At 36.6% G+C, this 23,184-nt stretch overlaps 4 protein-coding genes and 1 long non-coding RNA gene across 5 annotated transcripts; 3 read left to right on the forward strand and 2 right to left on the reverse strand.

The window, feature by feature from the left end:
• Positions 1 to 1,583: 1,583 nt before the first annotated feature.
• LOC119073416 lies at positions 1,584 to 2,250 on the reverse strand. The gene is made up of 2 exons (XM_037178863.1): positions 1,870 to 2,250; positions 1,584 to 1,802 (listed from the first exon to the last, which is right to left on the reverse strand). The coding sequence occupies exons 1-2, from the start codon at positions 2,114 to 2,116 to the stop codon at positions 1,591 to 1,593; spliced, it is 459 nt and encodes a 152-aa protein (XP_037034758.1). The 5' UTR covers positions 2,117 to 2,250; the 3' UTR covers positions 1,584 to 1,590.
• A 1,450-nt stretch (positions 2,251 to 3,700) lies between these two features.
• LOC119073414 (translin) lies at positions 3,701 to 5,004 on the forward strand. The gene is made up of 6 exons (XM_037178862.1): positions 3,701 to 3,898; positions 3,992 to 4,079; positions 4,144 to 4,240; positions 4,306 to 4,418; positions 4,492 to 4,571; positions 4,639 to 5,004. The coding sequence occupies exons 1-6, from the start codon at positions 3,824 to 3,826 to the stop codon at positions 4,861 to 4,863; spliced, it is 678 nt and encodes a 225-aa protein (XP_037034757.1). The 5' UTR covers positions 3,701 to 3,823; the 3' UTR covers positions 4,864 to 5,004.
• A 2,195-nt stretch (positions 5,005 to 7,199) lies between these two features.
• On the reverse strand, positions 7,200 to 11,004 carry LOC119073413 (proliferation-associated protein 2G4). The gene is made up of 11 exons (XM_037178861.1): positions 10,799 to 11,004; positions 10,402 to 10,499; positions 10,005 to 10,109; positions 9,903 to 9,934; positions 9,448 to 9,610; positions 9,020 to 9,241; positions 8,865 to 8,957; positions 8,311 to 8,443; positions 7,974 to 8,039; positions 7,840 to 7,901; positions 7,200 to 7,724 (listed from the first exon to the last, which is right to left on the reverse strand). The coding sequence occupies exons 1-11, from the start codon at positions 10,884 to 10,886 to the stop codon at positions 7,599 to 7,601; spliced, it is 1,188 nt and encodes a 395-aa protein (XP_037034756.1). The 5' UTR covers positions 10,887 to 11,004; the 3' UTR covers positions 7,200 to 7,598.
• A 344-nt stretch (positions 11,005 to 11,348) lies between these two features.
• Positions 11,349 to 11,851, forward strand: LOC119073417. The gene is made up of 2 exons (XR_005087040.1): positions 11,349 to 11,450; positions 11,516 to 11,851. It is a non-coding gene; the product is annotated as an uncharacterized LOC119073417 (long non-coding RNA).
• Positions 11,852 to 20,260: 8,409 nt separating this feature from the next.
• Positions 20,261 to 22,967, forward strand: LOC119073412. Its single transcript, XM_037178860.1, has 6 exons — positions 20,261 to 20,390; positions 20,948 to 21,013; positions 21,081 to 22,186; positions 22,265 to 22,444; positions 22,511 to 22,714; positions 22,792 to 22,967. The coding sequence occupies exons 2-6, from the start codon at positions 20,992 to 20,994 to the stop codon at positions 22,954 to 22,956; spliced, it is 1,677 nt and encodes a 558-aa protein (XP_037034755.1). The 5' UTR covers positions 20,261 to 20,390; positions 20,948 to 20,991; the 3' UTR covers positions 22,957 to 22,967.
• The last annotated feature ends 217 nt before the right edge of the window (positions 22,968 to 23,184 follow it).

Consider the following 23,184-nt stretch of genomic DNA (forward strand, 5'->3'; position numbering starts at 1 on the left):
AAATTTTTGGTGAGTTTCGACAATTTTCAGTAATTTTCAGTTCTGGTTTAGTTCATCAGTGAACTACTTTAATATTGTAAGCAATCATTGGTGGATATAATTTTGATCCAATCTGATAATTTGTTTGTAAAAAATATCTAATTCATGAATTTAAAATAAAATCTGCAGACGATAAGTCTATCACACATACCACTAACTCTCGCTTCTTCTGGGATAAGTGTTTCCAACAGACGTATAGAAAATCCTTTACTTAAGATGAGGAAGTACTAACTTGAATATATTACCTGTCCACGAGCATCACATGGATTTCCAAGTCGAAAGGTTGGCATCATTTCGTCTATTTTCCATCATGTCTTCTTAAGCTGTACGAAAATGATGACAACGATGACGTCCAATTAATTTGGGACAATGTGCTCGACATAAATTGTATCCGTTCATCACGTCAAAAACGAAAAATCTTACGATTTTTTCCAATGTCTCGATACTGGTCCGCCGAAAATACATCGGACTTTCTGTACATTGGCTCCACAAGTGGTATGCTTTCACATGTGTATGGCATTGGCCATCTCGGCAACACTCTGAGAATTTTGGCACTGGTTCAATCATGACGAACAACGGATTTGACGATTTTCCGTTTGACGAAGAATTTTACGAATTAGTCAATATGCACAGGTAGACAGGTCCACTTATTAGGGTAGATGAAATTTTTGTGGGATGAGTCAAACATTGAACCGTTCAATTGAACTCAGATGACTTCATTTCAAAAATTAGGAACATTGTAATATTCAAGGGCAGCATCGTCGCTCTCTCTCTCTCTCTCTCTCTCTCTCTCTCTCTATCTCTAGCTCTGTATTCATTGTTTACCGCTCCGCTGGTAGCCAATAGTAAATCTACGCCCAATCTACGAATCGATTAGATAATAGAATTGTTCTGGCTATGGTCGCATGGTTTTCTTACCGCTTAAAATTTTGAACACAGATATTCAATAATTAGTTCATTGTGGTCATCCGATGTACGAATTCACTATACTTTACAGTTGCGTTTCGTTTACTACTTGAACAAATATTAAATATTAAATGACCAGTGGCACATTTGTAATGTTTTACCTTAGTATTTAGTATCAAATCAGACTAGAAAAATACGAATAAATAAAAAAAGAAAAGAAAAAGAAAAATACGAAAAGAAAATCATTTCCTCTGTTTATATTTGTTTTAAAACATTTATTCATTAGTAAATAAGTATTGTTTGCTTATTATTTCCGTTTAATTTTCTTCAAACAAAAAAATGTGACAGTTTTAATAATTTTTTTTTGATTACACTTACACCCATCTTCAACTTCTATTATCAGAAGTGTGCAGCTTTTCCTTAATTTGTTTTTTTTTTTTAAATAAATTCGATTCGTCAGAATGCTTTTCTAAGTTCAAAGATTCTTATCACAACAAAAATTAGATTGTAAAAATAACTATACGTTCAAGAACGATATCACATATAAACGACTATGTTTGGCATTACACGGCTACCGTTTTAGCCATAATATATACACTGCAAGTGTTCACGGTTTACACCCGATTTTTGATTCTTAGCATACATTTACAAGGTCAGTTGATAGTAGAGCATTTGTTTGGGTTTGGGGGGTTTGGGCTTTCGAAATTTCGATCGCTGAGCAGATTTAACAGATTTATTGTTCTTTTTCCTTTTGTTGCGTGGATAAATGAAAATAGCAATCACTGCTGCAAAGATAACCGCCAAAACCGTCACAAAAATGCCCCAAGGACTTTCATAGAAAGCGACGACAGTGCATTCTAAAATTGATAAACAAAAATGTTATTATTGTCTGGCACAGTGATGAATAAACATTTGGTTACGCACTTCCATCGGCGTCCTCGATATACGGTCGAAGATCTCGAACTAAATTTCGTTGTTCGCCCAGAATGTCTTCACTGTAGAACTTTTCCCAAATGTTAATAAGCCGGAAGTACTCGATCATGCATTCACATTTGGTCGGGTTGTCTTTGTATTGATCTCTCAAGTAAGTGTGAACTCTACTCGATAAAATATTTTTGAAATTGTTACCACGAACGAAGGTAACTAGGGATAACACGAAAACCGCAAGCATATCGACAACTGTGTTGAACGAAAAATAAATGTAGAAAAATTATAATTCACATTTGTTTCCGGGCCAGAGTTTTACTAGTTAATACTCATGCAGTGTTTAGTCACTTCATCTCATAAAAGCTACACTGATTCCACAAAGCAGAACTGAATATTCGTCTAAACAATCTTTTGTTGTGCGAAATGACAGATTTACGAAAAAGCAGGATTTTATGGAAGTGTTGGTAAGTGCATTTTCCAGACGTTTGCGCGTTTCGCAAGGATTCTACGCTGTCATTGTGTATGGAAATGGAAGGAAAATGTGAAATAATTTGATTGATAGACGCAATACAAACAACTCTTCGGGGTATAGCGGCTGAGTGGGTTGAGTCCAAATTTTGTTATATTTTTGCAGATGATTCCAGGTGGTTCCCTAATGATTTTAGTAACGTTTTACGCGACCGCTATTAATTAGAGTATGTGTTGTTGTTGTATTAATAAATATTTATCCTAAATACTGTGTATCGAGTAAATATAGTAATTCAGAGGTTAATTCAAAGACCCAAAAAAATGGTCAGGAATTTTTGCTAGACTAGACTTTTCTATTGAATATGAGCTCTCAACTCATTTCTGAAACATTACAAAACTGTGTTCAATGTTACTTGTATGCATCGAGATACAACTTGTATGCTTCTTATTCGAATATTCCGAGTAAGTAAAAAATTCGGTCAATCCATTAAGCCTTCAAAGGACTGTAGACATTTTATGACAACTCAACAACACCCATCCCAGATGTGTTCACTGAGGTCCCTCTACTGGATATTTTACATTTCTAAGTCAACAAATTTGAACAACATCGTCATTGGCTGACTTGGGACATGCCACATATCATACTCCATTCAAACTGTAAAGTAAGATTTACTGCCCTTTATCTGTAAACTGGGCTGTAAACTTTGGGGAGATCCGCCATTTTATTAGATACGCGGGAGCCGACCACGTCTGATGATTTTACATAAAAAAATCATCACGGCGATGACAATCATCACAGTAAGTGAATTTTTGTCCGCCATGTTATCATCAAGTGTGGTGTGTCACCCGCGTATCTGTATCATCTGCGTGACCTCTTCAAAGTTTACAGCCTTGGCAACTCCGACCGCTGCTGTATGCACTTGTGTCTAGCGATTGAAAGTAACAGTCCAGGATATTTATCTAACAAAATGCAATGTGTGCGCCAGAATATTTAATTTTTTTTACAGATTCCCTCTACATTGTCAAGGTGAAATTATATGAATTTTAACCATTTTATCAAAGTATGATCACGTTTTATCTAAATCGGAAGATGTGGATTTTATAGTTGACCTCTCTTGACTCTTTCATTACATTAATTTCCGAAGCTGCTGTTTATAGACAAAAAGTAAATATTTAAAATTTGAAGAAATGGTTTCCTATTTCTCCAGTAGTTCACACTTTTTATGTTGTGCCTTAACTCGATTATGATGTCCTCACTTCCCCCATCGGACCAATTCGATACAATCTCGTTTGATAGCATCGATAGCATTGAAGTCGTAAAACTGGCTGGCAACACTGCACAGACTATTTGCAGAAAAAGTTGTCATCATAAAACCGATGAACAATTCACAAACAACCATTCTACTCATTATACCTACTTCTGTTTGTGTTTTCGGTTGTGCGGCTTTTTGCATTGTTTTACAAGATTAAAGCTGAAATAAAAATGCAGAACTTACAGATCCAAGAACTTTTTTCAAAGTTCCAAGACCATATCACTGAGGAACAAGACAAGCGCGAGGTAAACCATTTCGAATTGCATATTGCACAACATATTTATTTCGAGGGACTCAATTTCATAGGTTATGTTTACAAATAAAACATTTTTGTGTAGGAAATAAGAGAAGTTGTCAAGCTGATCGACACATCTACGAAACAGGCAGCTACCATTCTACAATCGATACATTCGGATCTATCGAAAAGTGCGTGTGATGGACATTGTTCTTAATAGCACACGCTGTGAAATAATTTTATTTTCATCTTTAGTTCCGGAGAGCTGCGTATTGGCTCGAAAGCATTTCAGTGACTGCAAAGAGCATTTTGCGAAATTGGGAACAATTATTCCGCATCAGCAGTACTACAGGTTCGAATTTCGCTAGAAATTAAACGATTCGCCCGAACTGAACGTAAATAAATGTTTGCTTACAGATACAACGAATGGCATTATCCCACCCAAAGAATCGTTTTTATGATTGCATTGACTGTGTATCTGGAAAACGGATCTCTAGTTACACGAGAAGTTGTAGCTGACACACTTGGATGTAAGAGAAAATTAATCGAGTTTCCAATAACGACTGAAACACTGATTTCGTTGCCTTTCTTCTTTTTATACAGTAAAAGTGGTCCAACAGGAAGGATTCCATTTGGACGTCGAAGACTACTTAATGGGACTGCTCCAGTTAGCATCTGAGTTGGTAGGTTCTGTTTCGTATTTCATTCATTTTGTATTGCTTCAAAGTGACACGTTTAATTGTATTCCAGTCCCGTTTTGCCATAAATTCGGTCACATTGGGCGATTACGGGCGACCGTTGAATATATCTCGTTTTGTTGGTGATCTGAGTTCAGGCTTTCGATTATTGAATCTGAAGAATGACGGTCTGCGCAAACGGTTCGATGCATTGAAATACGACGTAAAGAAGATTGAGGAAGTCGTCTACGACATAAAGATCAGAGGATTGATACCAGCTGCTGTTGCGGCTGAGTAATTCGTTAAGGACTTAATTTTCGCATAATCAAAACTTACCATTTTCACAAAATCCTTTTTTTTTGCTCTTTGAATTAAAGTGAAGAAAAAAATTGTTAATTCAAACAACATGATAATAAAGGTCATCTCATTCATAAAATAATTCAAACAATGAAGCGCACAGTGAATGTTTCTCCACAGACCAATTCCACAAAGTTATATGACCAAAATAAGAAACCGAATGGAACCAGGTGCAAAATTTGGTGAAATTCTGGCTTAAGTGCGTTTATATGGTGATGGTGATATCAAGCCTTTTGAAGTAGTTGTAAAAGTTGTTACAAGAAACATTTTCATTTTATGAATTTTGCAGCTACTTCAAGAAGGTGATGATATCGATCAGTGGTTCTACGTTTTAATCTAGCGAATTTTTGAAACTTAGATGGCTTCCGTCACGGTGAGCTTGAAATTTTTTTTATTTGACCTCTCGTGGACATGAAATGTTTTTAGTGGTTTTTGTAGAGGGCGGCAGCACGAGTAGGAATAACATAACAAGAAAATATTTCGATGGGAAAATTTTTAACTAGATCGATTTTTCGTTTTTCTGTGCCCTGCAGGAAGCTTCGAAAATTGTTTGGACCCTACTGGTGACTTGTTTGATCACAAAAATATAGTTACTGTTTAGCCTGAGGTCTAGGCTTTACAGCGATACCAATCATGACATTCATGACTACCAAGAAACATCTTTTATGAAGGTAAGTCATTCTACTATGTCGATGTGAATTTTAAAGGCTGTATCATACGTGGATTACTTATATTTTCTCTTAAAAAGTATTTTTAGTTAATTAACATAATGTAAGGGGTTAATAAAAGGTTAAAGGATGAGCTTGGATTTCATTCTGACAAAATCTTTGTTGGTACACCTGAACGACCACCCAAATTCCTTCGTATAATGTCTCATTTTTTAGTGGAAACAACTAAAATGTTGCAGAATTAGCTTAGAATGACTATTGGAGAAACTACGATCGAAACAAAAGAAAGGTTTGTTAATTTTTGACTCGAGATAATGCAGTTTACTCATGGGTGCAATTTACAAAGAAACCTATTTCGAGTTAAAAATCTTCTTTCGGCCTTTTATTAACGCCTTAAATTATGTAAAATAACTAAAAATAATTTATAAGAGAAAATAAAAGTAATCCACGTATGATTAGCCTTTAAAATTCACATCGACAAAGCAGAATGACTTTCCTTCATAAAAGATGTTTGTTGGTAGTCATGAATGTCATGATTGGTATCGCTGTAAAGCTTAGACCTCAGGCTAAACAGTAACTATATTTTTGTGATGAAACAAGTCACCAGTAGGGTCCAAACAGTTTTCAAAGCTTCCTGCAGGGCACAGAAAAACGAAAAATCGATCTAGTTAAAAATTTTCCCATCGAAATATTTTCTTGTTATGTTATTCTTACTCGTGGTGCCGCCCTCTACAAAAGCCACTAAAAACATTTCATGTCCACGAGAGGTCGAATAAAATTTTTTTCAAGCTCACCGTGCCGTGTTTATGTATGTACACAGCATATCTAACATCTCATCACAAACTCTCTGCAATAAATTCCTTCGCATCCACCTATTAAATTGTAAGTTTTATAGCGAAAAGGTAGATTTAAAATGCTGTTTCCAATTTTACGTGTGATGGTAATGTAAATGGTGTTTTGCTCATATGAAATATGGCATTTGCATTGCCTATAAACACGTAAAGCGATAAAGCACAGTATGTACGTGGTTTGAAATGTTTTACCGCCCTCTCCTTAACACAGCCAAGTGATCAGATTTAGAGACAAATTTTTGTGTATCAATCCAGGTTGTCTACTTTGCATCAGTTGATAAGCGATACAATTGGCAAGTTCTACGTAATCATTCTCCACTTTCAGTTTTTACGCGTCTCCTAAATGGATTCGCATGCTTAAACACGATACACTAAGAAAGTTGAAAGACTTCGAATATGAATGATTCCACCGAGGAGGAAAGTCATGGTACAGTGCCCAGAAACGTCACTACAAATATAGGTAAAGTCAAGTTATTGATTCAGCTTGACTCTGCTCCATACAAAGTCATGGCACAGTGTTTTTCGAAGTAGTGTCCCCTCAAAAATTTAGATTTTGTTATTGTCCTATGTCCTATCATGTGGCAATACCCAAATTCATAACAGTCTATACGTCGCATTGGTTGACCTGGGAAATTCCATGGTTATTTACACACTTCGAAATGCTGATTAAAACTATCGTTTTTCCACTTCTGTGGAGTTGAAGTCTTGTGATCGCTATTCAGTCCAAAGAAAAACAGTAAAAATTCAAACAAAAATAATTCCCTTGGAATTTCTGATTTATTGAGGAAAGAATTACAAAACGATTTCTAGTCGGTTACATTTTTTTTTGTTTGTTTAAATACAATGAACTGGGGCTTTGTGAGTGTGTGTGAACCGAACAGAAAAAATGACATCATTCAGTTTCGAGGCTATTTTTTCTGGTTGTTACATCAAAAATGACGAGAAGATTGTATGTTTAAAAAATTATTTTGCAATCAAATTGAAAATCAATTCCACCTATCAACATCGATTGATAGACTGTGTCACATTATCAGGCCAGAAATTGAATTAATTTTTAATTTTCATTTTTCTTAAAATTGTTTTGCTTTTCATTAGTTTTTTGTCATTTCAGCAACGTGTCATCGATTGAACAGTGGTTGCTGATTGGCATTCGACATTCACTTGGCTGGTGTTTCGACTGTTGTGGAGTCAGCCGCTGCAGCTGGAGTTGTTTCTGCTGATTTTTTCGCCTTTGCTTTGCTTTTGGCTCCTTTGCTAGGTTTAATGTCGGAAGTAACCAGCTCCTGTAATTGACAACAACAAAAAATTCATTTAATTGGGACATTAGGGAAAATGATCCAGCGGAAGAGAACTTCATTTAATCGTAAATGAGTCTTGTAAATCCGAATCAAAACTTACTTTAAGTTCAGGATCTGTAATACTGTGTTCGCTCTGGTATTTCTCGGCTTTGAAAGGTAGACCTGAAGCAAAAAAAAAACACAAAAAATTGATCAGGACTGAAACGACAATACCCATTCCGAATAGTAACATACCGGTCACAAGATTGATTCCAGATGGCATTAATAACACAGTGTATTTGAATTGCGCGACGACTTCACCTGAAAAACAAAAGAAAAACCAAAACGATTAATTAAACTGCAATCGAATAACTTCCCAACGAACAGTCTATCCGTGTGTTGACTAAGTAGTATTTGTCTTAAGTAAAAATTTGTTTGATCGAACTAGGAAACGTTTGTTCAAATATTTAAATAAATTTTAACGAAAATTTTTGTCTAGCATGGTGTCTGGATGCACTGCATTCAAAACAGCGAGTGCATAATTATCCGTGCAAATGAAAACTAAATGAAAAATGACTAAACTTGAACTTACTCGGTTTTTCGTACAGCACTTGGAACGGTTCAATCATTTTGTGGGACACACATTCAACAACGCCCATTCGAGCCTTGGTCTCCTCCTCGAAGTGTCGCAAATTGAATGGCATGTTTCCGTGCTTGTTTTTAACCTGAAATTGATAACCAGGCAAAAGGTTTAGTTTTTGTGTTGTTCATCCATGGCATCGGGAAGTAAATTTTCGAAATGCGTACTGTTCTCAGATCTCATAATCTTACAATCACTGGGTGTTAATGTGGTCGCTCAACTCAAGGAACCTTTGGCAAAAGGCGTAGATCGAACTACTCGGCGTTTGTGCAGTTACATTATCGCTTACCTCAAGCGCTTTTCTTACATCACGGAACAGTAGCAACATTTGGATGTTTAAATTTCCTATTTATAGGTAATCTCGAATTGGAGATTGCATTGACGCACTTGGTACAACAAGCATAGGTTATCAGACAAAAATATTCGTTGATGTGCATTAACTGCTAATTTCTTCGCAGTCAAAATACAAAGCCGACAACAAAGTAATGAGAAAAAAAAATCTTTACCTCAGTCAAGAGCGCTCGCGATGCCTTCAATTTTAGCTGATAATTCTCCTCTGTTTTCTTGTAAATCGAAACTTTCGTGTCCTTTTCGCGACCCTGCAAAAAAAAACACGAAATTAGACCGAATCCTAACCACCAGCAACCGACAAAACACGTACAATGCCTTCACCAGTACTAATCAGTACATCGATGGCGTAGACTTCATGCAATTCAAATTCACATTTTTCATGTTCTTTGCGCTGCGCTTCGTTTGGATTCTGGATGATTGTCTTCTCGCCATCAATTTTGAACTGTTTCAACTGATGACTCAACATACCCTCAATTGGTTTGCATTTAAACGATTCGGCCACTTTGTGTACGGTTTCCGTGACACCATAATTCTACAATGGAAATGGAATAACGGGTGGTCGAATTAGAACTCGTGTCTTTGTAGCTGCGAATTAGAGTTTGAAATTTACAAACAAATTTCAGTTGTTTATGTTTGTCAACTCATAAGAATCCGAAGATCCTTCTACGCGCGCTAGTTATCATCATTGAAATGGAAGTAAAATGTGGGGAGGAAGAAGTGAAAAAAATTTCTATTTACCCCCTGGCCAGGTTTTAGCAATCGTAGAGCAGCTTGTCCAGCCCAATATGCAGCCAAAATGGCATCGGCTTTTCTGCCGGATATGCTTTTCGAAGCATCTGTCGAAGCTACGACTGTATGAGCGGCAACTGCAATGAATCCATCAATGTGAGCGCCCAGATCACTGAAAAATGGAAAGTAAAACATGATCACAGTGCCATCGAAGCGAATATCGTTTCATCCAACAACTCGGTGAACAATTTACGGTACAAATTAGGGCGTTGTAGTTTGACTTAGTAACTGATCGACATTTCAATTTAAGCTCAAAATTACAAAAGATCTGGAGACATTGCCGTGTATATATAGCAAAAATGCCATGCAGCACGACAAAACTACAAGCCGACGGAAAGAATTGTCAGTATCTTCAGACTTATGCATTCGAGTAAAATTTTACAAAATCGTTAAAATTGACTTACATTTTGACCACGTCGTCCTCCTTCAGTATGTACTGTAAACAGAAACAAAATTTTTGGAATCAGATGGAAATCGCGGCATAAATCGAAAGCGATCACACTTACGTCAGGATCATTTTTTGTTGGAGAGAAATGGCATATGCAATTGTTGACCGACAGGCATGTAGGGAAAGCGATTCCTTTTTTCAGTTCCTTCTCCTTTTTAAACACCTAAAAAGCAATGCCAAAAAAAAGTGGAAATTTAACACTGGGGCATCGTTATTCGTTATGCAATATGGCAACAGACGGATGTGATAAAGGAAAATTCAGTATTGACGGATGCGTGATTCATAGTACATACGGGATAGGATTGGCGTGCAACGTAATCCACTTGTCATCAACGATACAAGGGACTAGTGTGCAAGGCCAACGCATATACTCTAAGACGAGGTTTTCATCATCCCCTTTTCACAATCTCGACCAAAACAGAAAAGAAATTTAAATGGAAAATTGTTCATCTCACCTTTCCGGTTTCCTCAAGCAACAATGCATCGCCCTTGTCGCACAATTCTTTCACTCCAACACCGACTTGCACCGATTCGATGAGCGTGTTCAACGTCCCTAAAACAATCTATTTTAAAAATTGAGGTTATGTTAACGTAAATCCATGGCAATTTCAAAACCAATAGAAATTTAACACCGGAATAATCGACATGATTCCGGTGAGAAAAGGAAAAACAAATTTGTAAATGAAAACTAATAATAATCAAACGGATGACTAGCGCAAATAATTTTTGAAAGAAAATACAAAAAAAATGAATTGCGTGCCCGCGTGGCTACACAAGTCATGTATGTGAATTTGACTATGGTTGACGAATATTCCTTCTATTCAATTTCAATTGCTATTTTAATCCACTTACTATTCACAATTTCTCCAGCTAACTTGTATTTTGTCACGACCAAATCTTCGGAAATAGTTTTTTCAGTTACTTCTTTGTCATCTGCCATTGTTTAATCCGTAAAAATATTGAAAATAATAACTCCGAAGTGTCGAGTAAAAAGATTATAATACGCAACGCGGCAGAAACCTTTTAATAAATGGCTAGGGCAGAAATTTCATTCCGTAAAAAACCATTCACAATGAACCGGTTTCTAAAATATTTTCAGCGGTACAGGGATACGAGCCGCAATGGTGCATGTGATGTTCGGTAGTAGAGGAATTTGAAATTGGGCGGTTCAAACTGTTATCTTAATATATACATCGTGAGTCTAATAAAGTACGTTGCGCAGAGATTCATACAACGATTTATGCAACAGAGGTATCAAAGTTTCCAAATTTTGAACATTGTGATGCTGAGTTGCGTAAAGTAAACGTAATGCATTACTAATTATTAATCTTCAAAAATTGGTATAAAAAATAATTGATTTTCGGTGACGAATCGACTGTTAACAAAATCGTGTTACATTCTTCGAACATTTCTATTATAAAATCGAACGTTTCGATAACAGAAAATAAAATGAACCTAAAATTAATTGCACTGGTCTTAGCTCTGCATTTCACTAAGCAGACAGGTGAGTAAAGCGAACATTTATTCACATTTCAAGAAGGCCAGACAATTGATTTACGTGTAGCTTAGTTTCGTCCTTAACTACGCAATATGAAGATTCAAAAATTATTTGGATAAAACTTCCTCGACGTGTTCAGCAGTCTGATCCAAATGTGGAACGTCGACAAAATCTTCCAACAGATTTTTCACAAGAGCAATTTGGAAGAGAATTAAGTCAGCTGGAGTCCTCCATGAAATTTCCTACATATGGACCAATTGTACAGCCAGAGTCTAATTTAATATTTCCATCCCCTGAGCATCAAACATCCAACAGATAACAGCAACAAAAAAAATAGCTTCGCAGGAAACACAATAATTAAATTGGTTTTAATTTCATGAAATAAATAATTTTTCGAAATTTTAAAATCTTCTTTAATACGTAGCATTCACATTCGACAATCACTTCACAACTCTGCTGTAGCGTTTTTGGTTTACACAGTACACCATTGTTTATGCAAGTGACACAGTTGGTTAAATATATAAATGTGTCTTCTCTACGAGTAGTACATTCAGTGCAAGTATTTAAATGAGTTAATTTTACGTAATATAAATAGAATTTCTGATGCGTCTAAAATCAGTGTTATCGGTAGTGTTATATGGTGTTTCCTTTACTAGTCTTACCCTCCTTCGTAAAGGAAAACGTCATACTATACACTCTGGAAATAATTTGATATTTCGTATCCCGATGAGTAAAAGTACGTCGGGCTAAAGCCCTCGGACACTCTTGCTCATCTGGATACGAAATATCAAATTCCTTCGCTTGTAATATAGTCCAGCCAAACAATTTTTTTCCATTCGCAAAATGTAAACTCAATAAAACTTTCACTGCAAGACTCTAGTTGCTTCCCTTTAGTACCAATTTGTTTTTTTCTGCATTTCGTCACTTGCAAACTAATTTATTTAAATTATTTTTAAATCGGTGCATTTTGATGATATTTGATTTCGAACCGCCATGGTCACCGTAGAAATTGTCAAAATTTGACTGTCACTTGTCAAGGTTGTCAAACAAATTTATCGACAAAGTAGATTCTGATAAACATATGTACCGATGATATGGTGGTTTTTTTGAAAATCATGTTGATTTATCTCGTTATGATGTCAGCAGCAATTTTATTTAAAGTACAACAAAACTAAAATTGTTTCGTAGATCAAAGCTATGTAAACTACGTATACCTATTTTAAGGTGTAATATGTATGTCGTTACAACTTATCTTAAATCCCTAAACCCAATAAAAGAAATTGCAATATGATGTGAGCTATTTTTACGACTTCTATTGTTCATGCGTGTTAGAAGGTAAGGTGTATCTGATGGCTATAATAAATAAGCGTATCAAAATGAACAGAAATAAATGACCTATCACACGTCAGACAGTCTTGGTCAGAATAATGTTCTATTATGCCAGCAAGGAAACAGAGAAAATTTCAAAATGGTTCTAGAAGTGCAAGATATTCTATTCATTGATTAGATTTATATGAGTCGATGTACGGTACCTATACGTTTGCATGGGGACAATACAATGCTGTGAATAAAGAGAGAGAGGTAACGCTTACACTCATTAGACGAGTATTTATTTGATGAATTGTTTCTGATAGGAAATTGAGATGTATTTTTTAAATGTATTGATGACCTGATTAATTTTTGTTTGTTTTTTTTGAAGTATTTTGAGGGATTCTTTTGAAAATCCACCTATCAAAATCGGACCCATTTCGTCTGGGATGGTTATATACATGGTTTGAAAGGTCTTTGCCAGTAGACCTCAAAACAGGCCTCACACAGTCTCGAGCCACACCTGATTGCTGGTGGAAGATCTCCGAAGTTGGGAAAATAGTGTTTTTTATCCGATTTTTTTGGCCGTTATAAATGATCGTTCCGGGTGAGAGTGGGCTCGTTGGAAAGCTGAGCTTAAGTACTTTCGGGTCATGCCTTTGATTAGATTCAATTATATGTGTTTGCAAGAAATCTGTGAGAACTTTAGACAGGACTGGGTCGGTACTGATGACGCTTAATGTGAACCTAAGATGCTAGTCGTTACATACATTGTCTAAGCTTTCCGTTGATGCCTCATTTGCTTGTTTTGAGGTCTACTGGCAAAGACCTTTCAAAAGCTGTATATATCCATCCCAGACGAAATAAGTCCGATTTTGGTAGGTGGATTTTCAAAACAATCCCTCTTTGCAATATTGTCTCAGAAGTACATCGAGTCCTGGAGATATTGTATTGACAAAGTTAGCGAAACCGGTCGACGTTTTATAAATAAAAGTGAAATGGATTTTGCGAAACACTTATGGTTTCATTCAAAAGTATAACAATGTTCTATTCCTTGTAATATGAAGATAATCGTATCGTGACAATTCAGTTTTTCAACTTTAATGGTACCATTACGCAGGTAAGATGATTTTTTAGAAAAAATACTTACTAAAGACTGACTAACCTACATACCTGTCCTTATACACAATCGTCCGAATAAGACAATTAGAAATACTAGAAATAGAACGTAAAAGTGTTCATTTTTTTTCGTTGGTGCTGAATTTTGTACTTCGTATATTAATCAGGTTCGAGACTATCGAACCAATTTCAAAAATTGACAATCGCAAATTTTAACCTCAGATCAAAATTTGTGTTTTATCTTCGGATAATTGCTACAGGTTGATACCTATAACAGCTCTTTTAATTAGAGAGTGAAGAGCATATCCCGAGATACGAGATATAATTGTCTGTGTACTGTTTACATTGACTATATAGAATAGCAATGCATAACAAAGGTTAGAGAATCGTAAGTAAACTGGTGTACATAAAATGAAATTGATTTTTGACTTATTACGGGTAGCATCCTGGATAAGAAAATAAAACCAAGGTTGAAACTCTTAGCCTTTAAATTTCAACATTTAGCTAATTTTATTTATATAGAAGTACAAAAAAATTGTTTCTATTCAATAACTCTTATGATTGCTATTGGGAAATATCAAAAATATAGAGGAATTGGTGCGACAAGCAAAAATTCTAATTCATCAAGTGGAAAGTAATTTTATCTACTGAATTCACCTAATAAGAATTGAATTGATCGAGTACTAGACAGTCAATTTATCAATTAAAAGGGAAATTAAGTCAAGTAGAATGTGTCGATGCAAAGATAAACCCAAACTTTCTATCCATAGTCATGTAAAATACTACTATATCACTGTCCGTTAATTTGTTACATTAACAAAGTAGCATTTCATTTAAAATGTTTATTGTCATAAATTTGCAATTAAATCTACTGTTGATTCGTTGGATTAAAACTAATTCGAATTCCTGGATTAAAATAAAATTCTAAGTACCTTTCGTGTGATCTAAATTTAATTTCATCATGAACACTATAGAATGTGCAATCTGTTCAAAATCATTAGACGGAGCAAAAAAAGAAGATTATTCTAAACTGTATTCAAAAGGCTGTGACTCGATCAATCAAATCATACCCTTTCATGAAAAAAAGATTCCAGAGGTTACAAATAATTTTTAGGATTGAATGATTCTAGCTATTATACTAAGCTTGTGAATTTCTTTTTAACTTATGTTATTAGGTTCACCCTGGTCAGTTTGTCCACAAGCTTTGTCGCAATGAATTTATTTGTGGGAAACGCAACATTGCCGAAACAACAAAGCAAGACTCACACGAATTGCAAGATTTATCTGCAACTTGCTTTTTTTGTGATCAGCCGGCAAAGTTCACAGATAAAGGAAAGAAAGACGTTCAAATGGTGAAAAAGTTGGACTTTGTTGAAAATGTTCATAGATCAATTGCTAAGCGTAACGATGTATGGTCGAAAAAAGTCCAAGGTCGAATCGAAGAAAAGGACCTACTAAATGCGACTTATCACAAGAGCTGCAGCATTAACTTCCAGAATTTGAAGAATATTCCACTGTGCCATGGAGGTGTTGCAAAAAAGGCTGGTCGTCCTCAGAACACATCACGAAACGAAGCTTTTATCAAATTGACTGAACACATGGAAGGAGATGTGGAAAGGGTATTCTCAATCAAGGAATTAACCGAACTTATGCAGATTGAGTGTGACGAAAATGACCAAATTGAAAACCGATATCTAAAGAAAAAGCTTCTGGAACATTTCGGAGATAATATCATTGTCATAAGCAGTGATGGCAAGCCTGACTTAGTGATTTTTAGGTAACGTGTTTTAAGTATAAATTTAGTGTTCTTATGTAAGTTTCCGTTTAAAAATTCTAATTATGAATTGCAGCCAGTCACTGAAAATCCTGATCACTAAAATTTATGAAGATCAATTGGAAAGGGATGGTCAGAACGAGAGACAATTTTTCATTTCAAAAGCTGCAAAAATCATCAAATCGGATGTACTGATCATGCCAACTGACAAAACAATTTATCCCACATCCGATATGCTGTCTGATTTGGAGAAACAGAAAAGATTTGTACCTGAATCACTCCAACATTTTCTGAGCAAAATGTTCGTTGAAGCAAATTGTGACCTCAAAATTGCTTCTATTGGTCAATCGATTATACAAGCTGTCAGACCAAGATCCCTCATAGCTCCCTTACAAATTGGTTTGGGTGTTCAACTCCATCACAGCTTCAGATCAAAATTTCTTATCGAGACACTTTTCAAAATGGGATTTTCATCGTCGTACCCAGAGGTACAAAAGTTTAAGTTTTGTGCAGCTTCGTCTATTGACGAAATTCATCCCAACCCAAACCAGGTAAAGCACCTGACTATAACTACACTTCCCAGATACCTTGAAAATTATTACTGTTTTTCGATTAGGTTGTCAAATTTATGGCTGACAACGTCGATCACGACACTCGCACAATTGATGGTAAGGGCACATTCCACGGAATGGGAATGATTGCTGCATTCACACCTGCGAACCAAGTTGTCAGGTGTATTACTCGAAGCAAAGCTACAATTGCAGATGTAAGAGCCATTGGACAAGTAGACATTTTACCGTACACGAACGAATTGGTTGGGAATGGGCTGAGCTATAAGGAGTTGTCAGATTTTCCGTATGAAGACGACTGCCTTCATACAGATTTGTTGTTAAAAACGACGTGGGCGCTTCGAACTACAAGACCTTCGTGGTCGGGAACAATGCAGCTAATCAGTGACGAATCTCATCCAGGTTAGTCATTTTTATAACTCAAATGGTTGGATTTGAATAGAAACATAATTCTATTTCCTCTGCTCTGTCCAGGGAACTCGTCAATCCAAATTTTACCAATGATTGACTTGAACGCATCAGATTCATCCTGCATTTATTCAACGTTGCATTTCTTATGCACTGCAGCTGAGAAACATGGAGTAGCACCCATAATTACGTTTGATCAACCGTTGTACTGGAAAGCTTCGTTGATTATTCAAGATGAACCCACTTCAAGCCGTCTCAAAAAAATTGTTTTAATTCTGGGTGGATTTCACTTGCAAATGAGTTTCCTCGGATCGATTGGACATTTAATGACTGGCACTGGGTTACAAGAATGTCTTGAAACCGTTTACGCATCAAATAGCGTTATTCACATGCTAACCGGGAAATCCATCCAAAGAGCAGTCCGTGGACATTTTTTGGTCGATACAGCGTTGAACGCATTACTCACGAAAAAAGCTGAAACAATTTTACCTGAATTTGATTGGAATACATCGCTAGCTGAATGTGCAATTCTCTACGACCAGTTGATATCGCTTGAAATTACATCGACGGACCTTCATTTCAACGATCTTCTTCAGTTGCTCATGCAGCATTTTGCGACAATTAAGACGAAATTACAAGGGCAACGTACTGGTAGACTTTGGATTCAGTACATGGATATGGTCGATCTGCTTCGAGATTTTTTAAGAAGTGAAAGGACGGGGTCCTGGAAATTGCATTTGGCAACAATTCGAAAAATGATTCCATATTTTGCAGCAGCTGGTCATAACAATTATGCAAAATCGGCCCAAATTTATTTACAACAGATGGAACAACTGGAACACAATCATCCTGACGTTTACAAACAATTTATGGATGGACACCATGTTGTCCGAAGATCTGATCGGTATTGGGCTGGACTTTCTTGCGATCTCACAATCGAGCAGAGCTTGATGAGAGCAGCTAAATCCAGAGGTGGATTAACTCGTGGTGGCGGATGCTCCGAAGATCAAAGGATAGTTTGGATTCAATCTATGCCAGCATGTGCCGAAATCAACATCGCTATGCAGAAAATTACCAATTTATATTTTGAAACCAGCGACCAGCATAAAGATTGTTCCGACTCAAGGTAAACTTTCTTATAGTCATGACACGATTCGAATCAGCTTTAATTTCATTTCATTTTCATCAGACAAGCTAGAGATGAAAAAGACACGAAGACAATTTACGAGTTTTTGGAAGATCGTGATCCCTTTCTACTTGATGACGTCGCCTTACGAAGCATCTATACTGGTGAAGAGGCACAAGCGAACGTTAATGTTGATACTGCCGTAACGATTGGTAACAAAATCATTTCGAAAATGGTTGGGAGAAATGTCTCGGAATACAGCTTTGAAAGTGTGAACAAAGCCGTTACGATGGGGTCCAGCAACACGATTTTAATAGATGGTAAAGTCACCCACATCGATCCACAATTGCTATTCCAACGACTGATGTTAATGTCCAGAAATTTCAATGACGAAAAATTGAAAAATGTCTTCACGTTCGAGTTATCACAAATGCCTTCGTCATTATTTGATGACGCTGGTTTAATGCGTGAGGCGAAAATTAACGAATTTGTTAGTCAATACGTTGCTGGGAAAGAGACTCGTATTTCGTCAGATTATGAAAATAGCTGTCGCCACGTATTATGCGGAAATTCGTTTTTGAATCGATTACAATGGAAAAAGAATCAGACGTTTGGAGAGATTTGTTCGCTGTACCTGGACTATGCAAAGAAATTCAACAGCCCGACCATTGTATTTGATTCGGTTCCTGATGGTACTACGAAGGATGAATATAATTTTCGACGTAGTAAGGGAATCCGTGGAGTGAACATCAAATTCTCTTCTCACACAGTCTTCAACTCGAAAAAAGATCATTTTCTGGCGAATAAGTCGAATAAGGAATGTTTCGTCACCATGTTGTCAGATGTTCTAACTGCAAATGGTTGCACAGTAGTAAAGGCTAAGACTGATCAAAACTTTACGATAGCTACAACAGCTATCGAATTGGCGATGGAAGATCCTGTCATAGTGGCTGCAGATGACTTGGAGATCATAATAATGTTGTGTTATTGCTACAAAGACGATGGTTACGGCTACGACATCATTTTCAAAAGCCACGAATGTTTGAAAAAGCCACCCGCATTTCACAGCATCCAAAGCATTCGAGGCAAACATGGTCAAGAGGTTATTGACAAGATTTATTTTCTGCACGCAATTGGTGGATGTAAAACGACGTCCCACATCCATACTATCGGTAAAGGCCAGCCATTCAAGAAATTCTTGAGCAACAGCGAATTTCGCTTGATCGCAGATAAATTTATAGACAAAAATTCAACGACTTCACAGATTGTAGAGGCTGGCCTCAAAGCCCTCATTATGCTTTATGATGGCAAACCTGATGAAAGCCTCGACCTATTACGTTTTAAGCAATTTTCTAAGAAAGTTGCTACGAAAACGTCTGCTGTTTTAGTGAATTCTCTTTCACCAACATCGTCCGCTGCAACGTATCATGTTTTAAGAGTCTACTTTCAAGTCCAAGAGTGGTTGGGAAATCGTACGCTGAATCCAGAAAAATTCGGCTGGAAAAAGAATTCAGAAAATTGCAACAGATTGATACCTATGACAACGGATATGAATCCAGCACCACCCGAGCTTCTGTCGAAAATTCGGTGCCAGTGTAAAGGGAATTGCAGTAATTTGAGGTGCAGTTGCTTCAAGAATCAGTTGAAATGTACGAGTGCTTGCGGAGTGTGTTGCGGTACAGATTGTCTTAATATTTATGTACCAGATGATAACGAGACAAATGACGAATAATTGGTACAGTTTGAGACCTATAACAAGCACTTTTAATTAGGGCTTCAAATTGTAATTGTAAAATTTCTTGGATTAAATGCAATTTTAAATCAAGAAATTTGTTTTCTTTGGTCTCACTTTATATTGTTGTCATGATTAGCTCCTCTTGGTGTGCACAAATTCATTTATATTTAAACAAGAAAAAGCTAAATGAATAAAATGTAATAGGTTTGTGACTAATACATGCCATAAACGAAACCTGGAAAAATGTTTTCAACAGATAACCACTAAAATTCCCATAATAATACAATGATATCATTCTCATTTATAGAATATTGACGCCCTTTATTCAAAATTTTACCAACGGCGCGGCATGACAGTTCGTACTGATTTATCGACATTATGTCAGTTCTTTCGGATCATTCATAAAATGATTATTTTGTTGATCAATTTTGTGGCTTTTCATAAAACACTAAATATAATAATTTCAGGACATTGTCATCAACCCAACTTTTTTCTGATGGAATATGAGACTATAAGAAAGCTATCAGAAGAAGTTTTATTTGGTTTACGATTACTGCTAAGTTTTCATACAACTTTAAGTAGATAACCTGGACTAATATACTATACCTTCATTGAAATCTAACTACACTGGGGATTTCCCTGTATGCTATACAGACTGTCATTCATTTGAATGAATTTTTTTCTTGAAATAGTTATTTGTTCAACAAGGTAAGAAAAGTTGGGTTCGGATTTGGAGGGTGGCCGGTGGCCAGAGCGTAGCGAGGACAAGACACTTTAGAAAATACAATTTCCAGTTTTATTCCTGAGGTACAACGTTACAACGTTTTTCACAACAAAGACTTCCGCAGTTTCAGCGGAGGCGAGAATGGAGGTTCAGCCAGATTGATAATAATTAATTGTTTACTACGTATAAGTGAAAGCAAAAAATGTTCAACGGTATGAACGTTCTCTTGCATGTAGTCACATTAACTCATTTTATCGTATGTTTAGACGATTACTTGGTAGCGCTTGGTATCAAGTACAAATAAGTTGAACTTTATTTCTTTTTGTGCTTGCGAGTTTTTCTTTTATGACCTAGGGCAACAAATCATTGAGCTGAAATAAAAAGAGAAAAGGATGCCGTACACTGGACATACAAGTTCATACACGATTGGTATAAGTGAATTGTTGTTTACATTAATTGCTGACTATGCTACACTGTCTCGTCGGCAAAATTTTTTCATTGTATTCGTATTCGTTGGAGTGAAGAACGTTCTCATTTTATTTGTGATGTTAAATTCGATATAATATTTACTGAGTTTGACTTATTCACTTAGGTTGGTATGTGAAATATAAATTAAGCCAAACCACTTTCATATTGCTTTCAAACATGACATTTTGTTGATGGCACTATCGATTTCCGTCTCAGTTTTATACGGCTAATTATTCAAGAGTTGAGACAATAAGTTTTTTTTTCTGTTGCAGATTCGAGACATTCATTTCTCATTGAAAATTTTTTGATTGTCACAATGAATTCGTCTAGCAAATCAGGTAAAAATAACAGCAAACACCATTTTCTGAACGAACTTGCTAACAAAAAAAAATTTGGTTTAAAAAGGTTGCATCATATTCAGAGACTACGAAAACCTTTCAAAAGCTGGCGCTGGTGGCTATGGATTAGTTTTAAAAGCCAAAAAGAAAAACGAGAGTTTCTTTTCGGCAATCAAGCTGATTCCGATGGATATGCCGACAATGGGGCGTCAAACGTTGTGTGAAGCGCAGAAGGTTTCAGGAATTACCAGCCATGATTCGATCGTTTCATGTTTAGACTACTGGGAAGACGAGTTCACGAAAGCTGACCATGACACGTTCATTCGTCTAATAAAACCAAAAAAGACCGAACCGTTCTATTACTTTCCCACCAATGCGAGGCAAATGAATTTTTTGTGCATTCGCATGGAGTTTTGTGAGAACGGAAACTTGAAGCAATGGTTGAAGAGCCGCGGAAGCTCTATCGATGTGTGGGAAAACATACAAATTTTTCTGCAAATTGCCAGGGGAGTGGAACATATTCATGCCCATAAGCTGATTCACCGGGATTTGAAACCGGCCAACATTTTGTTCTTCAAAAAGAACGCCAAAATTAGCGATTTTGGTTGGTCTGCTACTCATAACGTTGGGGAATATCAGCATACTCCACGGGCTGGTTCCGCTTTGTATCAGACGCCTGAACAGGCTTTTGGAAAGTATGGTCAATCTACCGACTATTATGCCCTGGGGCTCATTCTCTACGAATTATTCCATCCTGATGCACAGAAAAATGTTGGCGAAGCTTTAACGAGCCTAAAATATACAAGAGAAATTCCAAGTGAAATACGACGACAATATCCAATAATTGCCGAACTGATCAGCAAATTGATTTCTGTTGTGCCAACTGATCGACCAAATTGTGATCGAATCGTGACGACTATAAGGCCTTTAATCAAAGCATTGAAACCGAAACCCGAAATCGGTATTACACAAAACAGGTGCAACCGCTGCGCGGTTTCTTTACTCGGGACTCGATACAAGTGCACCATTTGTCCGAAATTTTTCCTGTGCGAGAGCTGTGAAAAATACGACGAAGATCACTGTACGAAGCACAATTTCCTAAAGTTGAAGGACGAACATTCGCCGAATAATGGAGATGGCTGTGAGCACTATCGTCGTAAATGTAAACTGAAGGTAAATTAATCCACAATTCGCTAACGTTCGTCTTGATCTTGAAGTCTTTACACATAAACTTTTAATGTCCTACGACAGTGTCCTCTGCCTGAATGTGGATCTGCAAATGGATTTTTCGGTTGCCGTGTTTGTCATGATCAAGATATTAAAGGCCATAAAATGGATCGCTTTAGCGTCAAGGAAATATTGTGCACACAGTGTGGAGGACAACAGTTCCCGCGTAGTGCTTGTCTGTTTTGCAAAACTTCCTTTGCAGAGGTGATACGAAAAGATACATTGATCGGTGTCATGAACCTAACCAGATTTTCCTTTCAACGTTTCTAGTATTTTTGCTCCATATGTAACCTGTTCGACGACAGCGAAGAGGCCAAACTAATTTATCATTGCTATCGCTGTGGCATTTGTCGTAAAAAGGCCAACGAAGCGCTACAGTATACTCACTGCGACAATTGCTTCATGTGCTATCCATCATCACTGCTCTTAGAAGACGGAGAATCGGTTTCTGATGACTCATTCTTCAAGCACGAGGTACGTACCAAACGCTACACATTTTAAATCAAAACAGAGCTTTAGTTTAAAATGGAAAAATTTCTGAAAATTTTTAGTGCAAGAAAGAAGCAGGAAAAATTCCATGTTCTGTGTGCCAAAAGGACATACATAATAGTCGTGAACCGGCGGTATTAGCTGATTGTCATCATTATGTTCATCAGAGTTGCAAGACTACATTCCCGAACCACGTTGGAAACTGTCCTTTGTGTGGTTGCTGGTAAGAGTATGACGCGATAAATCGATTCTATATAACCTGTTCTGATAAAGCGAAAAAAATACATTTTATACCAAGAACACTACTCCATAAATTGAGAATTTTCACTTTCGTCATTCAGTTTAAGATGTTTTTTTAGGAAGTCAAAAATCTACTGTAGTGTTAGTCATACTGGTGGAGTCGTGTAGAATTTCTCTACATTTCTGGACTAATATCCAATATCTAACTGTCTCGT

This window comes from Bradysia coprophila, unplaced genomic scaffold (genome assembly GCF_014529535.1).
Source record: "Bradysia coprophila strain Holo2 unplaced genomic scaffold, BU_Bcop_v1 contig_138, whole genome shotgun sequence".
In the NCBI taxonomy this organism is placed as follows: domain Eukaryota; kingdom Metazoa; phylum Arthropoda; class Insecta; order Diptera; family Sciaridae; genus Bradysia; species Bradysia coprophila.